At 34.1% G+C, this 24,092-nt stretch overlaps 1 protein-coding gene across 2 annotated transcripts in view; it reads right to left on the bottom strand.

The window, feature by feature from the left end:
• Positions 1 to 24,092, bottom strand: part of LOC118198713 (neprilysin-2-like) — a 74,875-nt gene that overhangs the window by 3,302 nt on the left and 47,481 nt on the right. For both annotated transcript variants that reach the window (XM_035370463.2, XM_085814086.1), the window contains exons 13-18: positions 20,389 to 20,453; positions 16,705 to 16,756; positions 11,708 to 11,775; positions 7,842 to 7,969; positions 6,810 to 6,884; positions 702 to 797 (exon numbers count right to left, since the gene is read on the bottom strand). In XM_035370463.2, the coding sequence (XP_035226354.1) occupies positions 702 to 797; positions 6,810 to 6,884; positions 7,842 to 7,969; positions 11,708 to 11,775; positions 16,705 to 16,756; positions 20,389 to 20,453 (484 nt within the window). The remainder of the gene's footprint in view (positions 1 to 701; positions 798 to 6,809; positions 6,885 to 7,841; positions 7,970 to 11,707; positions 11,776 to 16,704; positions 16,757 to 20,388; positions 20,454 to 24,092) is intronic.

Genomic DNA, 24,092 nt, shown 5'->3' on the forward strand with positions numbered 1-24,092 from the left:
TAGTATTTAACTCAGAAATATGAAATATAAAATTAAAAATACTTCTCATTCCCTCTGGCGCTCACAAATCATAATGCGAATTTTTAAAGCCTAATAACGTATGTCTGCGATGTTATCGTCATGCGATGATTAGTAGGTTCTTTATTTTTTACCACGATATTTTAGAAAACTGCGAAGATTTTGAACCATTTTATTTTCAAAGACCGATGTTTTGTAATACTTTATCCTTCAGATGTTTTTTCTTTGAGCTCTCTTTTCTCACGATGTTTTGCATGACGATATTTTTGACTTACGTTCTTTTCTCCGCGACGTTTTCGTCTGCAATGTACTTGCCGCGATGTTTTCGGGGAACAATACGTACGTAAAATGATTATAAACATTTTTTTTTTTTTTTTTTTTTTCTGTTGTTGTTTTCTGTTACGGTAATCCGTAACGGCCGCAATTTAGGCATGCAAGAATCTTTTAAAACGATTTGCTAACACCTATTAAGAAGTTATCGCTTAAAATATTTGTTTCTAATTAATTCCAAGAATTACATACTGTCGAAACGTCCTAACTACATAATGATTTGCAAAAAAACCGCATTTTACATTTATAAAACAAAATTGCATTTCTACGAATGTTTCTGAGAAATACTAAATGCTAAACTGATTTCCTGTTAAGTACCTTCCAATATCTGCACAAATTACATAAAAACTTACGTTTGCTGCACCGATCCAAAACAACTGGTTTTGTGTGAAATTTAGTCCTGGGAGCAATGGTTCTGTTCCGTTTACTCTTGTCCATGACTGATAGGCCTATGCAAGAAAAGCAGGGAAATTCAAATAAATATATCTTTAAAACTCAAAAGTAAAGGGGAAAAAATATTTTTATAGCATAAGATCGTCAAAGTATACTACCCAAACGAGACCATTTTATCAAAATAGCAAGAATATTTACAGCCCTCAAGTTAAGTTAAAGTTAATTCAAATATGTTTAGAAGATATTTTTGGTACATCTTTGTTATAGAGGCCTCCCAACAATGTTTGACGATTTTAGATTTGGGCCAAGATCTCCTATAAATTCAACAAGCTCGTAAATCACAAATGTAAAAATAAACAACACAATGTACAGGGTGAAACTGAGAGGCACCCTGTATATTGTGTAATTAGAGGGCAAAACTCCAGGTAATAGAAGGTTCAAAAGACCTTCCGCCAGCTGTAATGCAGGCTTCATACCTGCAAGATAGGGACTGATGCACATTTGCGAAGACACCAGGCATTTCCTGAATATCGCCAGCAACAACGGTGATTCTGGTGACTAGATTCCTATTGATTTCAATCGGGCACTCGTTAATTGGGCTTGTCATACGGCCCCATAAATGCAAAAACGAGAGATCCGGTGATCTTGGTGGCCAAGCTGTGGAACCATTTCTACCAATCCATCGTCCTGAAAATTTTGTGGCTCGCATAACCAGCAATCATCTAGGCAATCCACGGGAGGAAATGCCGTTGGGTATCCGTATCCAATTCATAATTTTTGATATTCGGCGTTAATAAAGGCCTTTACCAAAACAAATATCATTGAGAGGGTTTCTGAATAGTTCATACTTCAATAAAGGAAGGAGAAAAGTAGTGCATCGAAAGTGGCACCATCCTTTGGCCTCGATGAAAGTTCTGCTGAAAAACAAGATTTAGGGTTGGGTCTTCAGCTAGAGAGTCCCCATCTGGTGAGTGCGGGAAGAACTTGATTCTAAATTTAGCTTCTTAGGTTAATTTTCGTCTTCGGCAAATTTTAATGTAATTTTCACTGCTTCGATAGCTATGGCAAGTTTTTCTGTGCTCGATTTTGAGCATCTGATTTTTTTTTTTCTTTTTTTTTTTTTTTTTTTTCTTTTGCGAATTAAAACTTTAGGGTGTTGAAAAATTTGGAAAACGTCGGCAATTTCTTTTTCAGGGATCTTCTGCTGATTAAGGACCGTACTGAACACGGCGTTTTTTGGAAGTTCGTGGTTTTTTGCATTTATTTTAGTTTTTAAGGTAGGAAAATCTGCTTCGGTAGGTATGGGTTGAATCTTTTCTTAAGTTTTAAGAGCTGGAAATCTCTTTTTATATACCGTACATCCATGATAACTGTTGACATGATCACCTCGGCAAAAATAACAGATGGGTTTCTCTTCACGTTTTAATGTGCATTGCAGCAAATATCTTTTTAAAACAATCCGTTTGGGAACGTCCATAAGCTTGACACTTAAAGTATTGTATCGGTCTTCTGGTTTTGGGTGCGTATTTCTCGATGGTAACATTAAAGTTAACAATATTATTAACGTTATGAAAAGATTCTCCTGCTTTATTTCTTTCCAGCTCAGTGAAGTAGATTGGTAGTTTGATAAATTTTTCTTCTATTCATTTAATAAGTTACTTAACTTTAAGTACGGGAAAATTTCTATTTTTAAAATCTTCATAAATGGCTTGTTCAGGTATACTGCTAGGCATATCTTTAAGGATAACTTTTACTGTTGATTGAGAGTTAATTTGATAAGTATGGGATATGTTAGTAACTTTTTGGAGATAATTATTTATAATGCCACCTAGCGGCTCACCGTTTGAGTTCCGACCATGTATTCTATTATAATAAATACTGTTAATATATTACTGCCCAATTGTTGTTGTTGTTGTTAATATATTACTGTTACATAAAATATTGTTCGTTCCATCACTCTCTAAAGTTTTGCCCTCTTGTTCAGATTCACCCTGTATAATAATTATACTCACTAATCAATTGCAGCACAGGAACCGCAGAACTAATTTCCAACTCGGAAGCCCTTCTTCCGTTTTTTAACATTGCTCCTCCCAAATAGTTCCGCCGTTTCATGTTGTTCACAAAGTGTCATGTTGCGGCTATTTCGGCATACTCGTTTGTCAGGTGAAAGACCTCTTTCTCGAAAAGTGATACGGCATTCACCTCATTACTTAGTAAATTAAAAATTGTAAATGTCATAGTCACAAAAAACTAATGAATATACTTTAAAATAAACAATGCGAATTCGAGACAACACTTGATGAAGAATCAGAACACAATTTATTAGCCAGTATCTTATTATCAACTCGTTTCCATTGTTCCAAAAACACGTTTATAGTCGTCGAAAAACTGACAATCTGCAACACAGCCTTTAGGCTAGTAGGCTATAACGGCGAAGACAGTTTCACGACAAAATACTAAATACTGCTTCCGACTCGGTCGATCGCTTTCGGAGCTCAACACACTCAAGATACTCTTCACGATAAAATTCACGAGGCACTCAACGATAGACTCTTGCGGTGCAATTCATGATAAAACTGACTGTATAATGCTACTCCGCGTACAAGCATGATATATATAGCTTTTGACCTGCCTTCGAGAACATTCTGGGGTAAAGCGGTAAGAATTCGTTATATAATGTTCCCCCTTCGTCTATGGCATGTCGCTAAGTGGGTGATTACGCACCAAATCTGGCAGCCATGCCTTTTCTTGCCATTTTCTGGCAGTCCTAAAGCCACGTTGTGGGGAAGCCATCTTACCGCAGCTAAGCATTTCGCAACAACACGATTATGCGGCGAGGTATAAGGACACGCAGCCGGTCTAGTATGAGATCACGTGGAGAGATATAAAAACACGCAGCCAGATTTTGGCGAAATGTCTCAGTTGATTGCCGATTCATTCTCGGAAGTCGCTGTAATAAAGAAGTACCCATTTTTTTACATAATTTCAGACATATTTGCAATAAAAAAGGTTTCAGGAGATTTGAGCTACTTTTCCTACTCGCTGTCTTAGTATCCTCCAAGCTGGTAAATAACATTAAATATCTAAATGAGGTCTGCATTGCAGAAACCGCACATCAAAGAAAAAGTGTACCTTGACCTCCGGAGCCATTATTTGGAAATTTTCTATTTATTTGGATATTTTCTAGTGCAATGGCTGGTTAGTAGCAGAGATGCTTTATTCAATAATGGCATTTTCTTCTTCCATTGTTTCATCACAAGCTATAATTATTAATATTCGTTTAGTACAATTTCTAAGACATTTCAAAAGAAATTTAATTTAAACCTGAATAGAGAAACTATGAATTATTAATTTTATTATAAACTAGCCATACACCAGTTTTTCGGGTGAGGAACGGCAAAATATTTTCAGAAGGTAAATATTGAAAAAATTCACACCACTTAGAAATTGAAATAATCATAACGAAATCATAATGAAATTAATAATAAAGTTAACTGCACTAAAGTTTAGAATTCTTCTTGCATCGAGATGTCAATTCATGACACATTTTTTCCAGAATCTATTGAATTTACACATCCTTTCTTAAAATCTTCTTTTAATTCTTAAATAAAGGGCACAGGATTTGCCTAGCTAGAAGAAACTTCATTGGCAAAGGTCTTTAAACTGGTGATGAAAATGAACACCAGTAAAATTATATGGAAGATTTTAAATTCTGAGAACAATGAATTTAACATTTTAGCACGTTGGAATCATTACTTCCGCTAATTAAACAAGTGATGTTTAGAGTTATTTTGAACTTTCTTCAAGCCGGATAACATGAAGAAATTCATAGTGCCCTCGTTTGGATTTGAACTCTAGATTTTCCGACTAATCAGACCTGCTTTCCAGTTACACCCTGAAGTCACGCCATAAAGAGAGAGAAAAGCTTTTCAATGTCTTGCTGTGACTCTGCTTGCAATCGGAAAGGCACATCATTACTAAACGACGAATCTCCCCGCTACAGAGCTTGAAAATGTAACTTGATAAATTAAGAGTAATGAAAAATATCATGCTAATCAATACTTTCCGATTTGTTATTATTATTGTTACTCATTTAGCATTCCTGTTTTAAAAGTGGGAAAAGATTCGGTTTCATAGTGCGTAAAAGTTTCTGGCAAGAAAAAATTTTAAATTTTTCGATGTCAGAATTTTAAATTGTTGCTCGTATAACAGTTGGAAACAATCGAAATATGTTATTAGAAGTTTGGATTGAAAAAGCATTTGGTATATTTTTTTCTGTTTATCTGCTAGGGCAAAAGATGCAACTTAGCAAAGATTAGTTTGACCGTTAAACGAGAACTTGACTCGAGTCAAAGGTGCTCCAATCACATTACACTCTACATGATTTTAATCGCGCACATTTCGCAACCTAAAGCAACGAGAGACAAATTAATCTTACCCTCACATAAACACCACTTTGTTGAATAATTCGAAGTATCAAGATATTCAGAACTTATAACTCTAGTCAATTCCCTAGTAATATGTGAACTAGTAATATTCCTGCTCCTTTTACAATATTAACTAATAAACAGTTCAAACAAGCAACTGCAACACATTTTCACTTTGGCCTGGACAATAAAATACATCAGTAACGTTTCTGAACCATATGTGCGTTCACGAAAGGAAATATCTCAGTAATTCTTACTTATCTACATATATGTGTATTTTTCTGTCCAACTTCTAATCTCTACACAGCATGATATTTCTGATAGTCAGTAAAGTGCTTTCTAAAAGATATATTTCTTTATTTATATCCAACCTTTAGACGTTACCCCTCATAGAACTCTTTTAATCATAATTTGAGTACTGTTTGACATATTTCGTTACAGAGTATTTAATCATGAATATTTTGCATATTGTTATCTAGCAAGATAGAATCTTTTAAGACTGTTAGATGACATTTGCAATATGATAGCTGTTTACATATTTCAATGCATTTTATCCTTTATCACTAACATTATATTCATTATTCATTTTAATTTTTCTGACAGTGTACTTTCCCATAAAATCTTACTACAGTAAATGACCAGTGAGGCTGCAATATCTGCCAATAGATTTAAATTTTAGATAACTAATGTGAGGCCGATGAGAATCTAATAGTTAAATCACTGCAGTTGTTACACAGAAGAAGAGTAAATGTATCACAAAGAATGAACTACAACCAACAACTTCATTAACAAAAGAAAAATCATTTCAAGGCCTTCGAATAACATTTTTTCTTAGATTAACATGGGTATTTTAACGTATCTTAGCAAGGGCTTTTAAGATGTATGCAGGCATTATTTATAAAAGTATGCTTTGCTAAAATGTTACGCATATGTATGATATTTTAGTACTGAAGTAGTCTATATCATTCATATCATTAATATTATAGAATATGCAAGTGAATATACCAGTTAAGGGAGGAATAACACAAACTGTAAGTAAATTCTAGGGATAGAAAGCAACTGAAGTTATTTGATTCAACATTTCCAGAAGCTATAAGTTAAAGATAAATACAAAATGTTTTTCACAAATAAATGGCATACTTGAACGTACTTAAATTCTGCTAACCTCTGTCGTTATTTCATCGAATACTTAAAATAATTTTTCTTCCTTTCTTTCAAGAAATAACAGAAAATAATACTAATTGAAAAGTGTTATTTTGAAAGCTTATTCATTGCTATCAATATAGTAGTTACGCAGGAAACCTTTGGAAAGTTTGCTTCTGATAATGCAAATCAGGAAATTAACAGTTTTTAAAAAAACATCCCGTACTAATAAGTAGCTTTTTTTAGTTTTTCGTTCTTCTTAATTTGAATGTGATTAACTTCTCAACCAGTATAACCAAAAGCTAAATACCTGACGATGCACAACACTGGTCAATAATCCTGAGTTTAATTTCCTTTAAATAAACAAGGTGATGGCATGACGAAGTTTAACCAAACACTATTGTTAAACTTCTTTTCATCCTATCTTGAAATTATTATACTTATTGAAAAGTTAAATAACTGTCGTCTAAGATTTTAAGCTTCAAATATGTTTCTTACCAGATAAGCTGCTTTCAGACCTCCGTTATCAGCTATATTTTCACTTAACGCTGTTGTTTCAGCATCACTGTTTAGCTGCAAAAAATATTGTTTTCAATAAAAATATGCAAAAATATCTGTTTATTTATTTATTAAAAATAATATATAAGTTTTTATTTTATATGTATTAGGACAATCTCCGTAAATATATTTCTAATTCTATAAATATATATTTATATAAATAGTCATTGTAGATTCCTTGTGTAAGCAGCAAGCGTTTTGAGCATAATTTTGTAGATGAATGCTTTTTTTTGGGGGGGGGGGGGGTTGTTATCAGATATGTAGGTTCATATATGTATATACGATTTTACACATCTCAGAACATTTCTTTTATTTTTAAAAGCTGAAACGTTTTGTCAGCTTCCATTATAAAATTATAATTATCCATAAAATATCATGTAAATTTGCAAGTCTCTACAGAACAGACCACGATTCCGAAAATATAGCTCATTCCTTCATGCGTTCACAAATCTTTATGCGAATATTCATTTACAGTTTTTTAAAGCCTGAAAAACACACGTCTGCGATGTTATAGTCATGGGATGATATGTAGGTGCTTTGTGCTTTATATTTTTGCCACGATATTTTCTATGACGATGTTTAAAACTGTGACATTTTTGGCCTCTTTGTTTTTGACGAAGATGTTTTACACCATAATGTTTCTTAACTGCGATGCTTTCTCCTTACGTTTTCTTCTCCCACGATATTCTGTACAACTACTTTAGCTTTGCATTGTATTCTCTGTAATCTTTTCGCTTATAACCATCCTCGGGGAGGGGATTTTTATTGGCCAGTGTATCTCCAGTAAAATAGTTTTATACTACTTCATTTTTCCCCTTGCAGTTGCAATCTTTGGGCCCAAACTGCATTTGAGTGAATAGCTTCATATCTGCGCTTAGCACTTTTATAACAATAATAGTCTTTGTGGAATATCTTCGACCTCCCTATCCATATCTATTACATTTAGAGAATGAAAGATTAACCATATCTTACCAGATCACAGTTCTCAACAGTGTAGTTACAGTACTGTTCAATAAAACACTGGGCTTTCTGTTCGAAAATCTGATTTGATGCTGGTTCCCACCAGTCCACATTATTACCGTTCTTATCATACTTCCAACCTGTAATTTTATCATCAGCATTATTAAAAATGATACAGAAATGAACATGTTTTATACTACTATATTCGGTAACAGTCTGAAAGAGTGCCCTTTAAATTCTTCACCTTAATAATATTTACAAAATAAATGCAGTTATACTTTAAATATCCAGGAACACGTAACATGTTTTGTGTAATTCAAAAAGAAAATAATAGAAGTGAAAGTGAAGTGAAGAAATGGTCAAATAGAATATTTGGAACATATATACATTGTTCAGAAACCTCGATGTATTTTCTAAAAAATTATTTTTATACTTTTCAGATAATATATTTTTTAATTATAACCATCTGGAAATTTTAAATGCCTTTGAACTAGTTTTAAGCACCTTTCAGAACAGTAACATCTGGCCCTAGAAATCTTAACAGTTACACATCTAACTAAATATCCTTAGCAGTAATAAGCACTATAAACAATAAAAGCTGTTTCATTGCCTTTATCTTTTCCTTCATTGTTTTATCCCTTTCAAGGAAGGTTTTTTTTTTTTCTCTCTAAATGAAAAGTTTTATCAACGATTTTAAAAAACATTTATTTCATTTTGGTATAAAGATTTATTCAGCTACTACAAAGTTTCAAAATATCACAGCGACGTATAAATATTTTCATGAAAAATCGCATCTAAAATGTAGTTTACTTTAGTAATAGTAGACTTTTAAACGGAAAATGTTTAGTTAATAGTAGACCTTTAAACGGAAAATGTTTAGTTAATAGTAGACTTTTAAACGGACGCTAATATATTTCTTTGCGAAAATTTGTAGAGTCATTAGGATTTTTTAAAGCAGAAGATGTGAAAAATGAGCAATGCTTTCGCCGGGACTCGAACCTGGACCTCTCGAATACGCGCCGAGTGTGCTACCGTTGGAGAACGGAGGGAATACTCCTTTTAAAGGGCGACGGGGCATTAGAGGACCCAATCGGCACATCCTAGTGGTGAAGAATGATCATCCACCGCCTTTTAGTTCTGGCACCACCGTAGAGTCATTAGGTTTTCTTAAAACGGATGTGTGAAAAATGAGCAATACCCTCATTGGGACTTGATTCTGGACCTCTCGAATAGGCGCCGAATGTGCTACCGTTACACCACGAAGGCATGCAGAAAGGAGAGAGAAAATACTTTATAAGTTATTGCATGCTGCAGAATATAAGAGCCATATATTCACATTATGCATCTTCATCAGTACTAAAATATCTAGCTTTTAGAAATGGACTTTTAAATAAGTTCGTCTCATTTTTAACAATTTTTAACACTTTTTCAAATCAATCAAATGCTGATAAGCAAGTGTGTCTGTGTAGATAATATAATAGATCCCACCTGCATTAAATAATTTGTAGCGAATGATTGCATTTAGGCCGCTGTAGAAGTTTGACATAGAATGTCCAACAGTTATTGTCTATTCAAAGAAAGTGGGAGAAGTTTTCTTTATCCCCCATGAAATTAGTCAAAATCCGAAATCTTTTTCTGCCATTACACCATTAATGTCTTTACAAAAGGAACTCTCACACTTTATAGTGTTGAAAGGTATGCGGAAAAAATGAAGATTTTAAAGTTAATACTCAAAATGTTATCATTTTCACCAAAAATCAATAATTAAGTTTATCCACATTTTTTCTTGAAAACTTTCTTAGAGTTTTGACGCAAATCATGAGAAAAGTATCTGCTGTACTAAGCCGACTAGGTTGAACGTTTCCTCATCTAAGGAAATAATCTTTGTTCATGTCTTTGAGATTTTGATCGGCTTCATTTTGAACTTACCTTCTTGTGTATCAAATGATAATGATATCAAATGATCTTCATTTAAACAGGTTCACTTACCTTTTTATAATTTTGTAATGTTGGCGAATGTTTTAAGGATACCCTGTTGGCTATAAAGTAAGAAACTTTCAACGTCGACATATTTTTACTGTCGCTAAACGGTAAAATAGGCCCGGTGGCGCAGTGGCTAGTGCATCGCACAACAGCACCACAGGTCCGGGGTTCGATCCCCGGGCTGGGCAAACTAGACTTAGCCTTTCATCCCTTGATTTCCACCTCTTTGGTCGATAAAATGAGTACCAAGTTCGTTTGGGGACTAAACACTGGGGATTCTGCGACAAGCTGACCACTTCTTCAGGGCATATGCTTACGCACTCCGGGGCCCACTGTCAAGAAAGCAGATTTCGGGCACTGCAGGTCTTGGCCCACTAGGGCTGTTGCGCCGCTGAGTTTAGTAAACGGTAAAATATGCTTTTCTCTTTTGATGTGTTTTTATCCAATACTAAGTCATTTCTTAACTAATTTAGAAAACTTCCTTCATCGATATAAAACAAGAACTCTCATTCCTCTTTCTTTTTAAATTCTGTTATCTTTCAAGGCAGCTAACATCTCATACATAGCAACCAGAAATAGTCAACTTTGTCCTTACCGCCTACTAGTGGGTGATTTAAGATTTAATGGTGGGTGGCACATGCTTTTGTCCATCCGATGATGAAAGTACGTTCTCCCGCGTGCAGCTCTCTCTCTCTTTCTCTTCTGTTTCCATATCTTTATAAGGCTTTGCCAATTCTTTTAGGTGTTATTCTGCGACTATAGCGTGCATAATGGGATTATCATATCTTAACAAAATTCGCGGCTAGGAGAAATTTTCTCGAGAATAAAATCTCACCTTTTCCTTCCATTAAATGATTCCGAGACAGTTTCGTTTGACAGAAGAAAGAGTTTCGTTTGAACAGATGTCCTCGCTACCTAACTCGGGTCATAAATTTTCTCCCTCTCACAAATATAAGCAAAATGTAAATAAATGGATAAATTTGACTATGAATACTTTTACTAAGCCTCCACTCAAAAAATTACTTTGCATTGAAGCTAAATTAAGTTACTGCGAAATCCGTGGGCGATAAGCAAATTTTGCTACCTACAAAATGGGCGGTAGGTATAAAAAGCTTGACATAATGAAAGCATACATAATGAAAAAGCAAACCTCTTCTACATAATGAAAAAGTAAACTGTTTTTTATATTATTTTTGAGCTTCTGGAACTGAAATATAAACATTTTATATTCCTCTGTGCTCTTAAAAAACCTTAAATTAATTCAATGTAATTTACCCATTATTTTTCATCAAATGCCTTTAATTTTTAGAATGAAGCTATATTTAAAAATTACTTTTTGAAGTTTTTAATTGTTCAGAGATTGAATGAAATTTTAGTAATATATTTACTATTTCGACAGAGTTTAATATACTAACTTTCTTAATTTATCCGATTTAAGAGTAAAGAAAGGCAGACCTGACATAACTATGTTTTTTCTTAAACGCTTTATTTTGCTGAAAACGTCTAATGCCAGTCAGCAAGTTCTTTCAACATTCAAACATTTACTATGTCGTCGGAAATATTCTTCCAATCCATTTTCTTATTTCAATCTATCTGCGACAAATATTAATGCCACTAACATTGCCTGTGAGCTGATTGTTGTTGTCTGATACAAAAGCATGCACAAAATCTGAAGAAAATTAATTTTGAAGTAGACAAATTCAAAGAGCTTCTTACGAAAGAACGCATTTATCTCCTTTTATGGTTATATAAACACTATTTGACAGCAAACCAGAATGCACACTATTTAATTAGGATTGTTATAAAATGTATAATAACATATTTTTAAAAATTTGAGACAATGGAATTTTAATTGCTGTCTTTTACTTTTCAGAGTAACGTAAATAATAACTTACCAACATTATCGAATCCATGAGTAATTTCTCGCCCAATCTTGGAACCGATTCCTCCAAAATTCAGGTAGCTGAAATAAAAATATATCTTTTTCTGACTTTATTCATGGATTTATGAAATTTCATGAATTTTTCATATGAAATCATGTCAGTTTAGATAAGCGTAATTTAGTTAAACGAACACTAAATTATAAAACATATACCAAGATATTCAAATATGATCCGGAAGAGTGAAATGGTTCAAGAGAAGAAATAATCAAATATTTGCAAACATATTGTTACGAATTTGGTATTTAAAAAGCTAATATTAGTTCAATTATAAATTAATTGGTTTTATTTCTCGCGCAGTGCAGCGCGTGACGTATATTAAAAGAAGAAAGCTAAGCCAGAAAATTAAAAATACAAGAGCGCGTGCATTAAATAAATAAATATCTCTTTTTGATTTCGAGAAAGTACTGGAAAATTCTAGCGCGTGATTTTAAAATGTTATAAAAGGAGGAAAACATCTCAGTTTGTAGTAGTTGCTTAGTTTGTTGTTGTTTAGAAAACTACTGTTGTTGATTGTAGCGAATTCGCGGATTAGCGTTCTTTAGCTGTTTTGAATTACGTTCGATTGGATATTTGAGTAGTTAAAAGATAACTACTGTGAGATATTGTAATACTGCATGATAATTTGAGAAAATTTAAGCATTTTTGTTGTGATAATAATAAATTTTTGTTCATTTTTCATCGGACTTGTGCATTCATTTCGTAACGAACCCGTACGCACGCAACAATTTTTGGTGTCAGAAGTGGGATTTGAATGCCAATAACAAGAGCGATGGAAGAACAATTCAGGCAAATGATGACTGCATTTGCTGCTTTCCAAGAAAAGATGGAAGGAGCCGTCAACTCCGTTAAAGAAGAAATTAAAGGCGAGATGAAATTGGGCCAAGAATCCGTTAAGGAAGAAATGAAGGCCATTCAAACTGGTCAATTAACTTTTAAAGACGAAATAAAAGTTGTTAAGGAATCTGTTAAAGAAGAAATAAAATCTGTTCAAGTCAAGATTGAAGAAAGTCAATGCGAAATGAAAAGAGAAATTGCCTGCATAATAGAAACCAAATTCGATGCTATGGAAGGCAGAATAGATGTGGTTGAGAATAAAGTGGGACAAATTGAGGAAAATGTTTCTTCTGTTAAAGAAGAAATAGAAGAAAGAGTTTGTTCCGTTCAGAAATAAATCGAACAACAAATTGATGACCGGGTTTCTGCGGTTGCCAAAGAACTGGAAACTTTAAAGAAATTCGTAGCGACGGCTGGGAGTAAGACTGATGATTTAAATTCTTACCGATGCCTGCTCGTCCATCTCTGAAGCTATCCACATATGATGGGAAGACATCCTGGCAAGTGTATAAGACCCAGTTTTCTATCGTGGCGGATGCGAATGGATGGGATTCCCAAGCTAAGGCCTGTCATCTCGCCGCTTCTCTGAGAGCAGACGCAGCGGATATCCTGCAGACGCTTCCCGAAAACAAAAGGTTAGATTTCGAAGCTCTGTCCGGCGCCTTGGAGCTGCGCTTTGGCGAGAAATGTTTAAAAGACTACAGCAGGCTTCAATTAAAATCCCGTCAACAGAAGCCCACCGAATCACTTCAGGAGCTCGCCACGGATGTTGAAAGGCTGTCACATCACGCCTTTTCGGAGTGCCCGACAGAAACAAGGGAAATCCTGTCCCTGCAATATTTCATCGATGGGATCCGGGATCCCGAAATACAGAAGGCCCTACGAATGGCAGATGTAAAGGATGTAAAAAGCGCTCTGTTGTACGCCGTGAAATTGGAGGCAGCCCAGCAGGCAACTCTTAGAGATCGCTACCCAGTCAGAGCTGTGCGAGTCCACGACCCAGGGGACCAATTGATGGCTCGTTTAGATGATTTATCCAGACAAGTCGATGCTTTGATACGGAGTAGCAGTGAGAACAAAGTGGCTGTAAGATGTTGGAGATGTGGTTCTGAAGGTCACCTACGACGGCATTGCAGAACACCCCAGGGCACGGATAATAAAACGGATGAGTTGACAAGACCAGTGAATGCTGGAACGGAATAGTGGTAAAACAAAACCGACCCTAAAGTGCTGGAATTGCGGTGTTGAAGGCCACCTACGAAGGAACTGCAGAACTCCCCAGAGCACGGAAAATAAGGCATACGATTTAAACAGACAATTAAATGCCACGGGAAGGAAAAGGACTGACAAGAAACCAAAGTGCTGGAACTGTGGAGCTGAAGGCCACGTACGAAAGAATTGCAGAACACCCCAGGGTACGAAAATTGAGACAATTTCTGAGCAACGACGCAGGAAACAAATTAATGACCATATCAAGGAACGGAGGTTGCCAGATAATGAAAAACCCTGTTTTAAAGCGCTTAAGATCTCTATAATGAGTGGCAACAATAACGGACTGTCCATCAATGGGAATATCGATGGGGTTCCTTGCAATATGATCATTGACACAGGAGCTAATGTTACCATCATTAGGAAAGATTTAGCTGAACAGTTTAAAGATAAACTTATTTGGACGCCATCCTGTGTTACCCTTCAGACTGCGTCTGGTGACAAGATCGACATAACTGGGAGGTTAAACGTAAACATCACGTTTGGAAGTGCCGCCTACCATCACACGGGATATGTGGCGGATATTACAGATCCATGCATACTCGGATTGGACTTTTTAAGGAAATACAATTTTTCCTTAGATTTCAAAAACAATAAGCTGCTTTCAGCATCTGATGGCATGACTATCCATCCTCAAAAGGGATCCTCGCCTGGAAATGTCGACGCCTTGTCCGAAAGATCGAGCTCGGGAAGCTGCCGAAATCATACCAGGGTCGAAAAGAAACTCAAGACTACCAGCTATTCTCCATCCCAGAAGCTCTTCGGTCGAGACCTTCGTCTGCCTTGTGACCGCCTGTTTAGTCGCCCTACGGATGCGCCTTCATCGCCTGAGGAACACATCCAAGATGCCCAGGCCCGGTTTGAGGGGATGCACCGTTCTGCACGAAAGCGAGTCAACTTGGCGACGGAGAAAATGAAGACCAGATGCGACACAAGAGCTACTAGACAGAGATCCAACAAAGGAGACAAGGTGTGGTTGTGGAACCCAATTCAACGAAAAGGACTGAGTCCTAAATTACAGTCACCTTCGGATGGTCCATATACAGTGCTGAACACGAATGACGTCGTGGTTCGGATCCGTGAGTCTTCGAACTCTTACGACAGGTTAGCTTATTACTATGGCCATAGTACGTAATGTAAATAATTGTAAATAGTATCAGACCATGGTCCTTTTTTTGTTTTTAAATGTGTATTTGATTTGATTTGTATTTAGTATTTGATTTGCATTTAGTATTTGATTTGAATTTGATAGCATTTGATTTGTTTTATGTATTGCATTTATTGTTCATGTTGTTTATTATTGTAATGTAATGCTTATTAATACATTTATGCCACAGTTGTAAATTTAGCTTCCTGTCCAGGGATTGTACTGCCCGGGACGTGCAGTCCTTGGGAAGGGGGCAGTGTTACGAATTTGGTATTTAAAAAGCTAATATCAGTTCAATTATAAATTAATTGGTTTTATTTCTCGCGCAGTGCAGCGCGTGACGTATATTAAAAGAAGAAAGCTAAGCCAGAAAATTAAAAATACAAGAGCGCGTGCATTAAATAAATAAATATCTCTTTTTGATTTCGAGAAAGTACTGGAAAATTCTAGCGCGTGATTTTAAAATGTTATAAAAGGAGGAAAACATCTCAGTTTGTAGTAGTTGCTTAGTTTGTTGTTGTTTAGAAAACTACTGTTGTTGATTGTAGCGAATTCGCGGATTAGCGTTCTTTAGCTGTTTTGAATTACGTTCTATTGAATATTTGAGTAGTTAAAAGATAACTACTGTGAGATATTGTAATACTGCATGATAATTTGAGAAAATTTAAGCATTTTTGTTGTGATAATAATAAATTTTTGTTCATTTTTCATCGGACTTGTGCATCGGACCGTACGCACGCAACAATATCGTAATTCAAAATACACGCATTGTCTTACTCGCGTACAATATTTCCCGCGTTCTGTATATTGTTTTATCATCTCTAAGAAGGTGTTCAATTGCAGAACATCCACTCTCGACCTGCTTATTATGACAATGGGGAATCTCTGGATTGAATTTGTAATTTGCAGGATAATTCACATCCCACCTGCCTGTATGGGGCATACATTATTCTCCTTACTGTCTGCGAAGCCTAAACAAAATTTTAGAGCTTCAGCTCTTAAAACTTCAACGGTAATCCTTATTCCACAGATCGTAGCACGTCCTTCTCAGACATCGTACTTATGTATGTCCATGCAACTGTTTTCGGGAATTCATATCCGAAATGAGGTCCTTAAGTATGAAACTAGAAATTTCACTGATAGGAGAAAAAAGATCCGAAAGTTAAATTTCTGTAAAATACGTGTAATTTTATAGCTAATGGATGGGAAAGAAATGACAACAGAAATCTTCTAATCTCCTAAAACAAGACTGTGCCTTTTGATGTGTTGTGATGAGAATTTTTTAACTGCTTGGTTAATAGCGTTGGGCGAAAAGCCGCTGTCAATAGGAACTGCTTTTAAATAATTTAGTTCTTGATCAGCCAGTTTGGAGGAGTAAACTTGAAGTGCACGGAAAACAAAGGAATATAATGAAGCTAATTTCTGTTCAGTCGGATGACATGATTTGAAGTGTGGTGGAAGGTAAACCGATGAAGGTTTACGGTAAACATAGTACTGAGGTTGGATATGTTAGGTATGACCAAATGTCGAGGAACGGAAGAAAATGCGATGTCTCAAGTTCAAAAGTGAACTGAGAAGCAGGATCAATGGAATTCATTATTGAAAGGATTTTATTTAAATCATCTTTATTACCAACAAACATTTGGCGTTTTATTTTAACCTAAATTTTAAGTTCTCATTGGTCAAATGTCGAGCTTACTAAGGTCGATCCTTGTCGAAGTAGGGAAGCTGGAAAACTCCTGCGGGAAAACCTGTAAAAAGAATGATGTTGATCAAGAGTATACGCAGATAATGAAAATTATGTTGATTGAATTTAGAATTATTTCAATGTTTTTAGTGACTAATCTATGAGTAACTAAATAGATCAAGCAACTTGAAAACAGTTATCTCTGCATTTTCTAGACGAATATTTTTGTAATTACATAAAATACATATATAAAAGCAAACTCAATTCATTATCAAACAATGTATTCATAAATAATAAACTGTTAAACAACATTAACATATTTTTAAAATATGTTAAACCTAAGAGACGATTTTTAAGTATCGATGTTCATACATAGATTATAGTGACTAATATTTGCATTTATCAAAACGATTCCTGAAAATTAATATACCACTAAAAATGCGCCTTCGGCAAAGTATTATTTTCATTATTTAAAAATTATCACTGGTAGCCAGTAATGTTAAATTTTTTCCAACCGTTGTCTTCTCAAAGTAAAATTTACCGACTATTACAATTTTTAGTTAACTAAAGTACTAAGTTAATTTTTTATGCATCCGTGCACTTAAACAACAATGTATTTAATTTTTTGTATTTTTGTTTCATGCAAGTTGTTTGATTATGAAGTTTAAATTGCGATTATTTTGATTTGGTAAACCCAGGAGGGCGTTTTGCGTAACAGGAAGAATTTCAAGGTAATCCGGTTCTGATTATAAAACTCGAATTATCTGAAAAATTCCTATAGCTAATCCAGAAAAATTATTTGATATGCAAATTTTAATCGTCAAACAAACATTTTTCCCTGGAAAAGTCGAAATTTCTGAAGGTTGCTGAAACAGTAGTGATTTGAAAAATACACTTAATTTACGTCGCTTTTTTCGGCTAACCTTTTTAACGTTGCGTGCCATTAAATGAGAAAAAGTGTTTTCATACAGTTTTACATATTGATCCATACTATAATATCCTGATTGATGCAAGTAGTTTCAGTGCTTTATCGAAATACCGGCTTCAAAAGTTTCATCAAACTGCAGTCTACAGTGTAGTAATTGCTTGATAATTACCTATATGTAGAATGTCTCAGTACCTAGGTTATAAATTTGTAAAACCGAGTAGGGTGTCCCCAGACGAATTGGAATCATATAGCAATGCACATTTGGAGATGCTTTCCGAATGGGGTAGACAGCGTCAGTCCGAGCGTTCTCACAGGGAAAATTCATTTCACACACAGACGTAGAGGTAGCAGAATAAACGATCATACGAAAGCGAATGCGTTTGGTATAAAGTATACTGCTTACCGTACATTTGGTATACTGCGGAGTGTAATAGATAATCCACACAGTGATTGTACAAGAAATATTTTCTGATGAAACATAATCCCAACAGTAGGCGCTAGGCATAATTTAGTTCAAACAAATCTCTTCCAAAGAGCTGACTTGAACCGAGAACGATCAGCACGAGCTTTGGGCACCGAAGAGATTGTGCTAAGTTATGAACAATACATTTCAAGTTGAAGAAGGCGAACGAGCTGTAGCGCACGAAGTTGGGGTTCCCTGCTACGGTATCTAGAGCATTCTTACGGGAAACGAAATACATCTACAACAGTATGATAAAAGATAGCCTTTTTCCTGATTGCTTGTTTTTCATTAATTAGTCGTGCTTCGTAAGGGAAGGAATCTTCAGCTCACATGATACCTACATGTGGATGATGGCGAACCCTCATTTGATATGAAATCGTAAAGTAAACACAAAGTTGCCCACAGCCGTTTTCCAGTAAATCTTTGGGCCAGTATTATAGGGGATCACTTCTTCAGACTTTGTTGCCTTTTCATCTAGCCAGTAGCAATTACTTAATATATCTGGAGCTACAACACTTCACAGTTTTTGAATGACAACTAAATTTCTGTATCGAAGAAACCTTCACTGTAGTGTGATGGAGTACAGCCATTTCAGCCGCAGCCAATTAAACGTTACATTTCAATAACATCAGAAGTACATTAGATCGCAAGTAGTAATGCGGGGCATTGATCTGCTCTATCCCTAGAATTATCAAGACTTGATTACCTCTTCCGTGGCTTTATAAGAACATTAGTGTTTGTAACTAGTAACTATTCTACCTTGGACCAAACTACCAGTGTTCAACAATTTTACCGTTCAGTACCTGGTGGGCCTTATTCAGCTCGGTATACGTAACTGTTGGAAAATATATTATTGTTTTTATCATTTCTTCAATGTCCCTCATTTGTATGATACATTTAATCCAAAACTCAATTACTAATAATTACATGAACTGCACATTGTTTGCTACATAATCTTCCACCTTCTTCAGAAAAGAAAAGATAAATTACAAAAATTAAATTAAATTCTAATCGAATTTTTGAAACCTTCAATTTCATATTTTGCTTTTTAGCATCAATAAATTAATTTGTTAATAGTAAGTTTAAAAGCTTTATTTTAGCTATTGCAAAAGTACGAACGAACTTTGATTGAAAATATTTGAATAGCTAACCGTAGCTAATAAATTAAATATGTATCATTAGAACTAATGCATGAGTATATACTTCCAAATTAAGATTATCTAGATATCTAATCCCTTATTAATTTATACTCTCGTTCTGAAAAGTGATCATTTGAGGAGTGGGGATCTGGGGTATCTGTGAATTCTTCTAATACGGGAAAATCGCCAAATAGCCATGCATTTCAAAATATCGTTATAACTCACGTATTTTCACTTTCTTAACTGCAGTATTCTATCAAGTAGTTTTTTCTCATTGTTTAATTTGAGCAGCATAATCAAGCATATGTTCTTTCAAAAAATGTTCAGAATTCAAGGTTGGTAGTCTTTTATTAAAATCTTCAAATCCGCAAAATATTGCTCTAATATGCTCAATAAAATCCCATTTGAACCTTGAGATTACTCGTAATTTAACCTTTCATAAAATAAAGCTATCGGATGCGCCAATCCCTTTTGATTAAGAGAAACTAGCTTATGACCAGTTTAATGCTGATAATTGCTGACGAAATAAAAATTTAAAAGCAGTTTGTAATTAAAAGTTCTTATATTCTTCAAATATTTTAAAAGAAAGCAAAATTGCATTAAATAAATTTATGAATTTATTTTACTAAATTCTTTAATTTACAAATTTATTTTAATAAATTTATGACTTTATTTTAATAAATTCATTAATTTATAAATTTATTTATCTAAATTTATAAATTTATTTTTAAAATAAATGTATTTAAACTTATGAAATTATTTAGAAGAATAAATTTATGAATTTATTTTAAAGAAAATATATTGTAAATAATATTACTGATTGAAAATGAGAATTATTTCCATTTTTTATTACTTGTCACTTAAATTTATAAAAAAATAATATTTTCAAGAAACAATATTATCAGATATTGTTAATAGAATCTTAAATAATAAAACAAATTTCAATGTGGTCCCTGAATTTTCACATAATATATAACGGCTGTTTTTTTTTTTTTTTTTTTTTTTTTTTTCTCCCTGTAACATTAACTTTGGCAAAGAAAACTGCTTCTTGAATTAATTATTTCTATTATTCTTCTGCCATTAATATTAAATGTATTAATTTCTTAGAATTTCGCTTCTTATTAATGAAATTAATATAATAAAACCACTAAGGGAAATCAATTTACCTATGCTATTCTCCATTATGTTATACCAGGAATAAATATCAGCTGCACCTGAGTGACTCGTCCAACTGTAAATAAGCAAATGCCAAGAATTATACATTTCTTTTTTTTTATCTAATGTGCAGTAGATTTCCTACCGACATAGAAACATTATGATGATATATAGGTAAATTTAAATAAAATTTCTGTCTATTTAAACATTGGTTTCTCATAGGACAAAATATACTTGAAAAAGGAAAAAATGCTGGCGAGTAAAAGCTCTGAAGATGATTCAGGCAAGAAAAATAATACATAATATTTTGGCCAAGTTTATAAAAGATATTTAGAACCAAATCCACAAAGACCCGAAAGAAATGAAATTCAAACCAGTAAAATCCAAAATTTCTTATAAAATATAAATAATCAACTAATAGTCAGAAGCATAACAAATATGGGGAATACAAAAATTACAAAAAAAATATACAAAAAGCGGAATGCAATTAAAATCTGATTCAACGTTATCAAAAGAAGGTAAATCATATAAATGCACGCACACATACAGAGTTCGATTTGAGGTTCTTCTTCATTTAACTTTTAAGTATTTTATACAGTGTACTGATTAGGCAACGAAATTCTATTTTTTAAAAATCTGTTGAGAAACTGTAGAACTTGTGTGATCGAGAAGTATCAAGAATGACGCATTTGAAATACACACTTACAAGGAATTTCTTGATCTCCTGCAAAGTTTTTCAAAATCTGTCACGACTTTTATTAATATCTAGTAATATTAAGTATTTAATTCATTTTTATTGCTTGCAAATAAATTATTTTTTGTTAGTAAAGAATTTTTACTCTGGCGAAGTCTCTAAAATGGGAACTACAGTTGAAAAGAAGATAGACATTACCGCTTAGTAAACTCAATGCTTAATAAACTCAGCTTCAAATTGCGTTCAGATTTCCAGAAACCAAAACAAATACACACTAATCAACAGAAAATCCGTTGTTTAAAATTCAGCTGCTTAAAAAACTCAAATTTTCAAAAGGCTGATTCTTCAGTGTCAGAATATCCTACATAATACTCATCAAAGCTCTTGGTAACTCATCCATTTTCGTAATCCATCCAACATTAATGTCCCTTCCTGCAAAAGACAGCTTTTAACATTCTGTCTTTAAACCAAGTATTGTGAAAGCTCATTACAGAAATATGTTCAGAAAATGATGAACAGAATTAAATTTGAGGAAAATGCAATCTTTGCGAAAGAGATAAGTAAGTCGATATTTCTGCTTAAAGCTGTGTACATTATAGTCATTGAACGGGGTTAATCTTTTAAAATTGGTTAACAACTGTTTTCCAAAATATGGCTTTTACGTAGAAGACGCCGCAGAGAAATTGAAACATACAGTTAATTTCAGGCAGCAGTCGAAGTAAGTTATGGAGACTCATTTTTACAATAAGTATTAATTTCGTAAAACTGCTAATAGCTTTTTTGATCAACCCTCTTCAGTTCAAGTATTTTTTAGAAATTGCAAGGCTTTTCTAGATTCGACTGCTGATGGCGTGTCATATTTTATTTTTTGCATCACAACAATATTGAGACAAAAAGTTCTATTCACAACAATGTGTATTTATGTAATAAGATGACTTGGAGAAAGTTACAATAGATTCGTGATGGTTCGCTGCGATATAACCTGGACAGGCTTTGCTGTGTAGTTAGAAAGATGACACTCGAAGACAGACGTAGCCGAAATTCCACACATAATTTCATTCCTTGATAACTAATTCTTAGGCCCCATATTCTGTTTCTTTGCAAATCGTCATTGTGGATGCGCTATACACCCACTATTTTATACAGATAAAATTTTTAGAAGCATGGACAACAGCTAGCAGAGGTTAAGCGACACTTCAGCAAACAAAGTAGCGTCTTATGCGCAAGAGCACTGAAGTGCACAGTATTCACTATGAAAGTTCACCAAGTCAAGAAGTTTTTGCTTAGGTTAGAAAGGTTTTAGTTCTCAAAACTTTTTTTAAACGCGTACGCTAATTCAGAACGAGTTTACGTTCTGAATTAGCGTGCGCTTAAAGATAAGATAAGATAAGATGAGAAAGATAAGATGAAGAGAAGATAAGATGAAAGAAAAAATAAGATGAGATAAGAATTGCTGTACAGGAGTCAAGGAGTTAAGCTACTAGCCCCCATCTAATGATGAAGTAATAAAACTAAAACATAATTTCCTTAAAAGCTGAAGGTAAAGTTGGATTGGAATTAGGTTCGTTAACTAGAACAGAAAAATTTCTTGAATATGAAACGCCTCTAGAAAATCTAATTCACCAATGGAAGATGTTTTTTGAATAATTGTAGCTGCAAAAATTTTCACGGGACTAGTTTCGATCCTCAGCCGCCAAAGGGCAAATGAACGAGATCCACTGCGGCTGCTCCATTGCGCGAAATGCCTGTCGTTTTTCAAAATGTTCGTCAATCTCTCCTGCGACGTTACCAAGCATGTATTACTGCTGGTGGTCGTGAATACTGTATTGCTACAAAGAAGCACTTTGCATTGATTTTGTACATAAACACATTTTCCTCTCGTGTCGTTTTTTGGTTCTCGTGTCTTAACCCGTCACATTAGACCCTACATTCCTATAAAAAAATGCATGTTTTAGTACGCTCTACCACCCCTCCAAGTTTTTCCCATGATTTATGAAACACCCTGTATAACAACATTGTATTTAGGCATTTATCTAATTCTAAATTTTTCATTTTTATTTATTGTATCTATTTATGTATTTATATATTTATTTCTTGATATTTAATTTTTATTATGTAATTATCAAAATTCTAAAACTTTATTGTATTTTATATATATAAAAACACAGTTGGTAGATGATTCCATCAGTTGAGCATAAAAGCTGAATGTCTTAAAGGCGGTGCAGCTGCTCATCTGATGGTAAATAAATAAATAAATATTACGCAGGCTGTGTACCTGTTAGACTAACTAACTAATAGAATGGTTTAAACCTTCTTCTCTGTTAGAGTTAATTTACTAAGAGATAAAGATGGGGCGATAAACTGTTTGACTGTCTTCAGCAATCCATACATTAACATTTAAAACAGTTAGGATTCGTGCATATCCATTTCAACTAATCAACAACATTAATTTAGAAGTTAAACAAAAAAATTCAACGTTATATTTGCAAATTTTCACAGGACTAGTTTCGACCCTCAGCTGCCAAAGTGCGAATGAACAGGATAAGATATGGTGAAAAGATAAGATGAGATAAGATTGGCTGGACAGGAGTTAAGGAGTTAAGCTACTAGTCCCATCTATTGATGAAGTAATAAAACTAAAACATAATTTCCTTGAAAGCTGAAGGTAAAGTTGGATTGGAATTAGGGTCGTTAACTAGAACAGAAAAATTTGTTGAATGTTAAACGCCTCTAGAAAATCTAATTCACCAATGAAAGATGTTTTTTGAATAATTGTAGCTGAAAAAAATTGAAATTTTCACAAGACAAGTTTCGATCATCAGCCGCCAAAGTGCAAATGAACGAGATAAGATATGGTGAAAAGATAAGAATGGCTGGACAGGAGTTATGCTAGTGGCACCAATCATTGTTCAAGTAATAAAACTAAAACATAATTTCCTTAAAAACTGAAGGTAAAGTTGGATTGGAATTAGGGTCGTTAACTAGAACAGAAAAATTTCTTGAATGTGAAACGCCTCCAGA

This window comes from Stegodyphus dumicola, chromosome 3, assembly GCF_044657685.1.
Source record: "Stegodyphus dumicola isolate Sdum_Otavi_A_Nest chromosome 3, ASM4465768v1".
NCBI classification, from domain to species: domain Eukaryota; kingdom Metazoa; phylum Arthropoda; class Arachnida; order Araneae; family Eresidae; genus Stegodyphus; species Stegodyphus dumicola.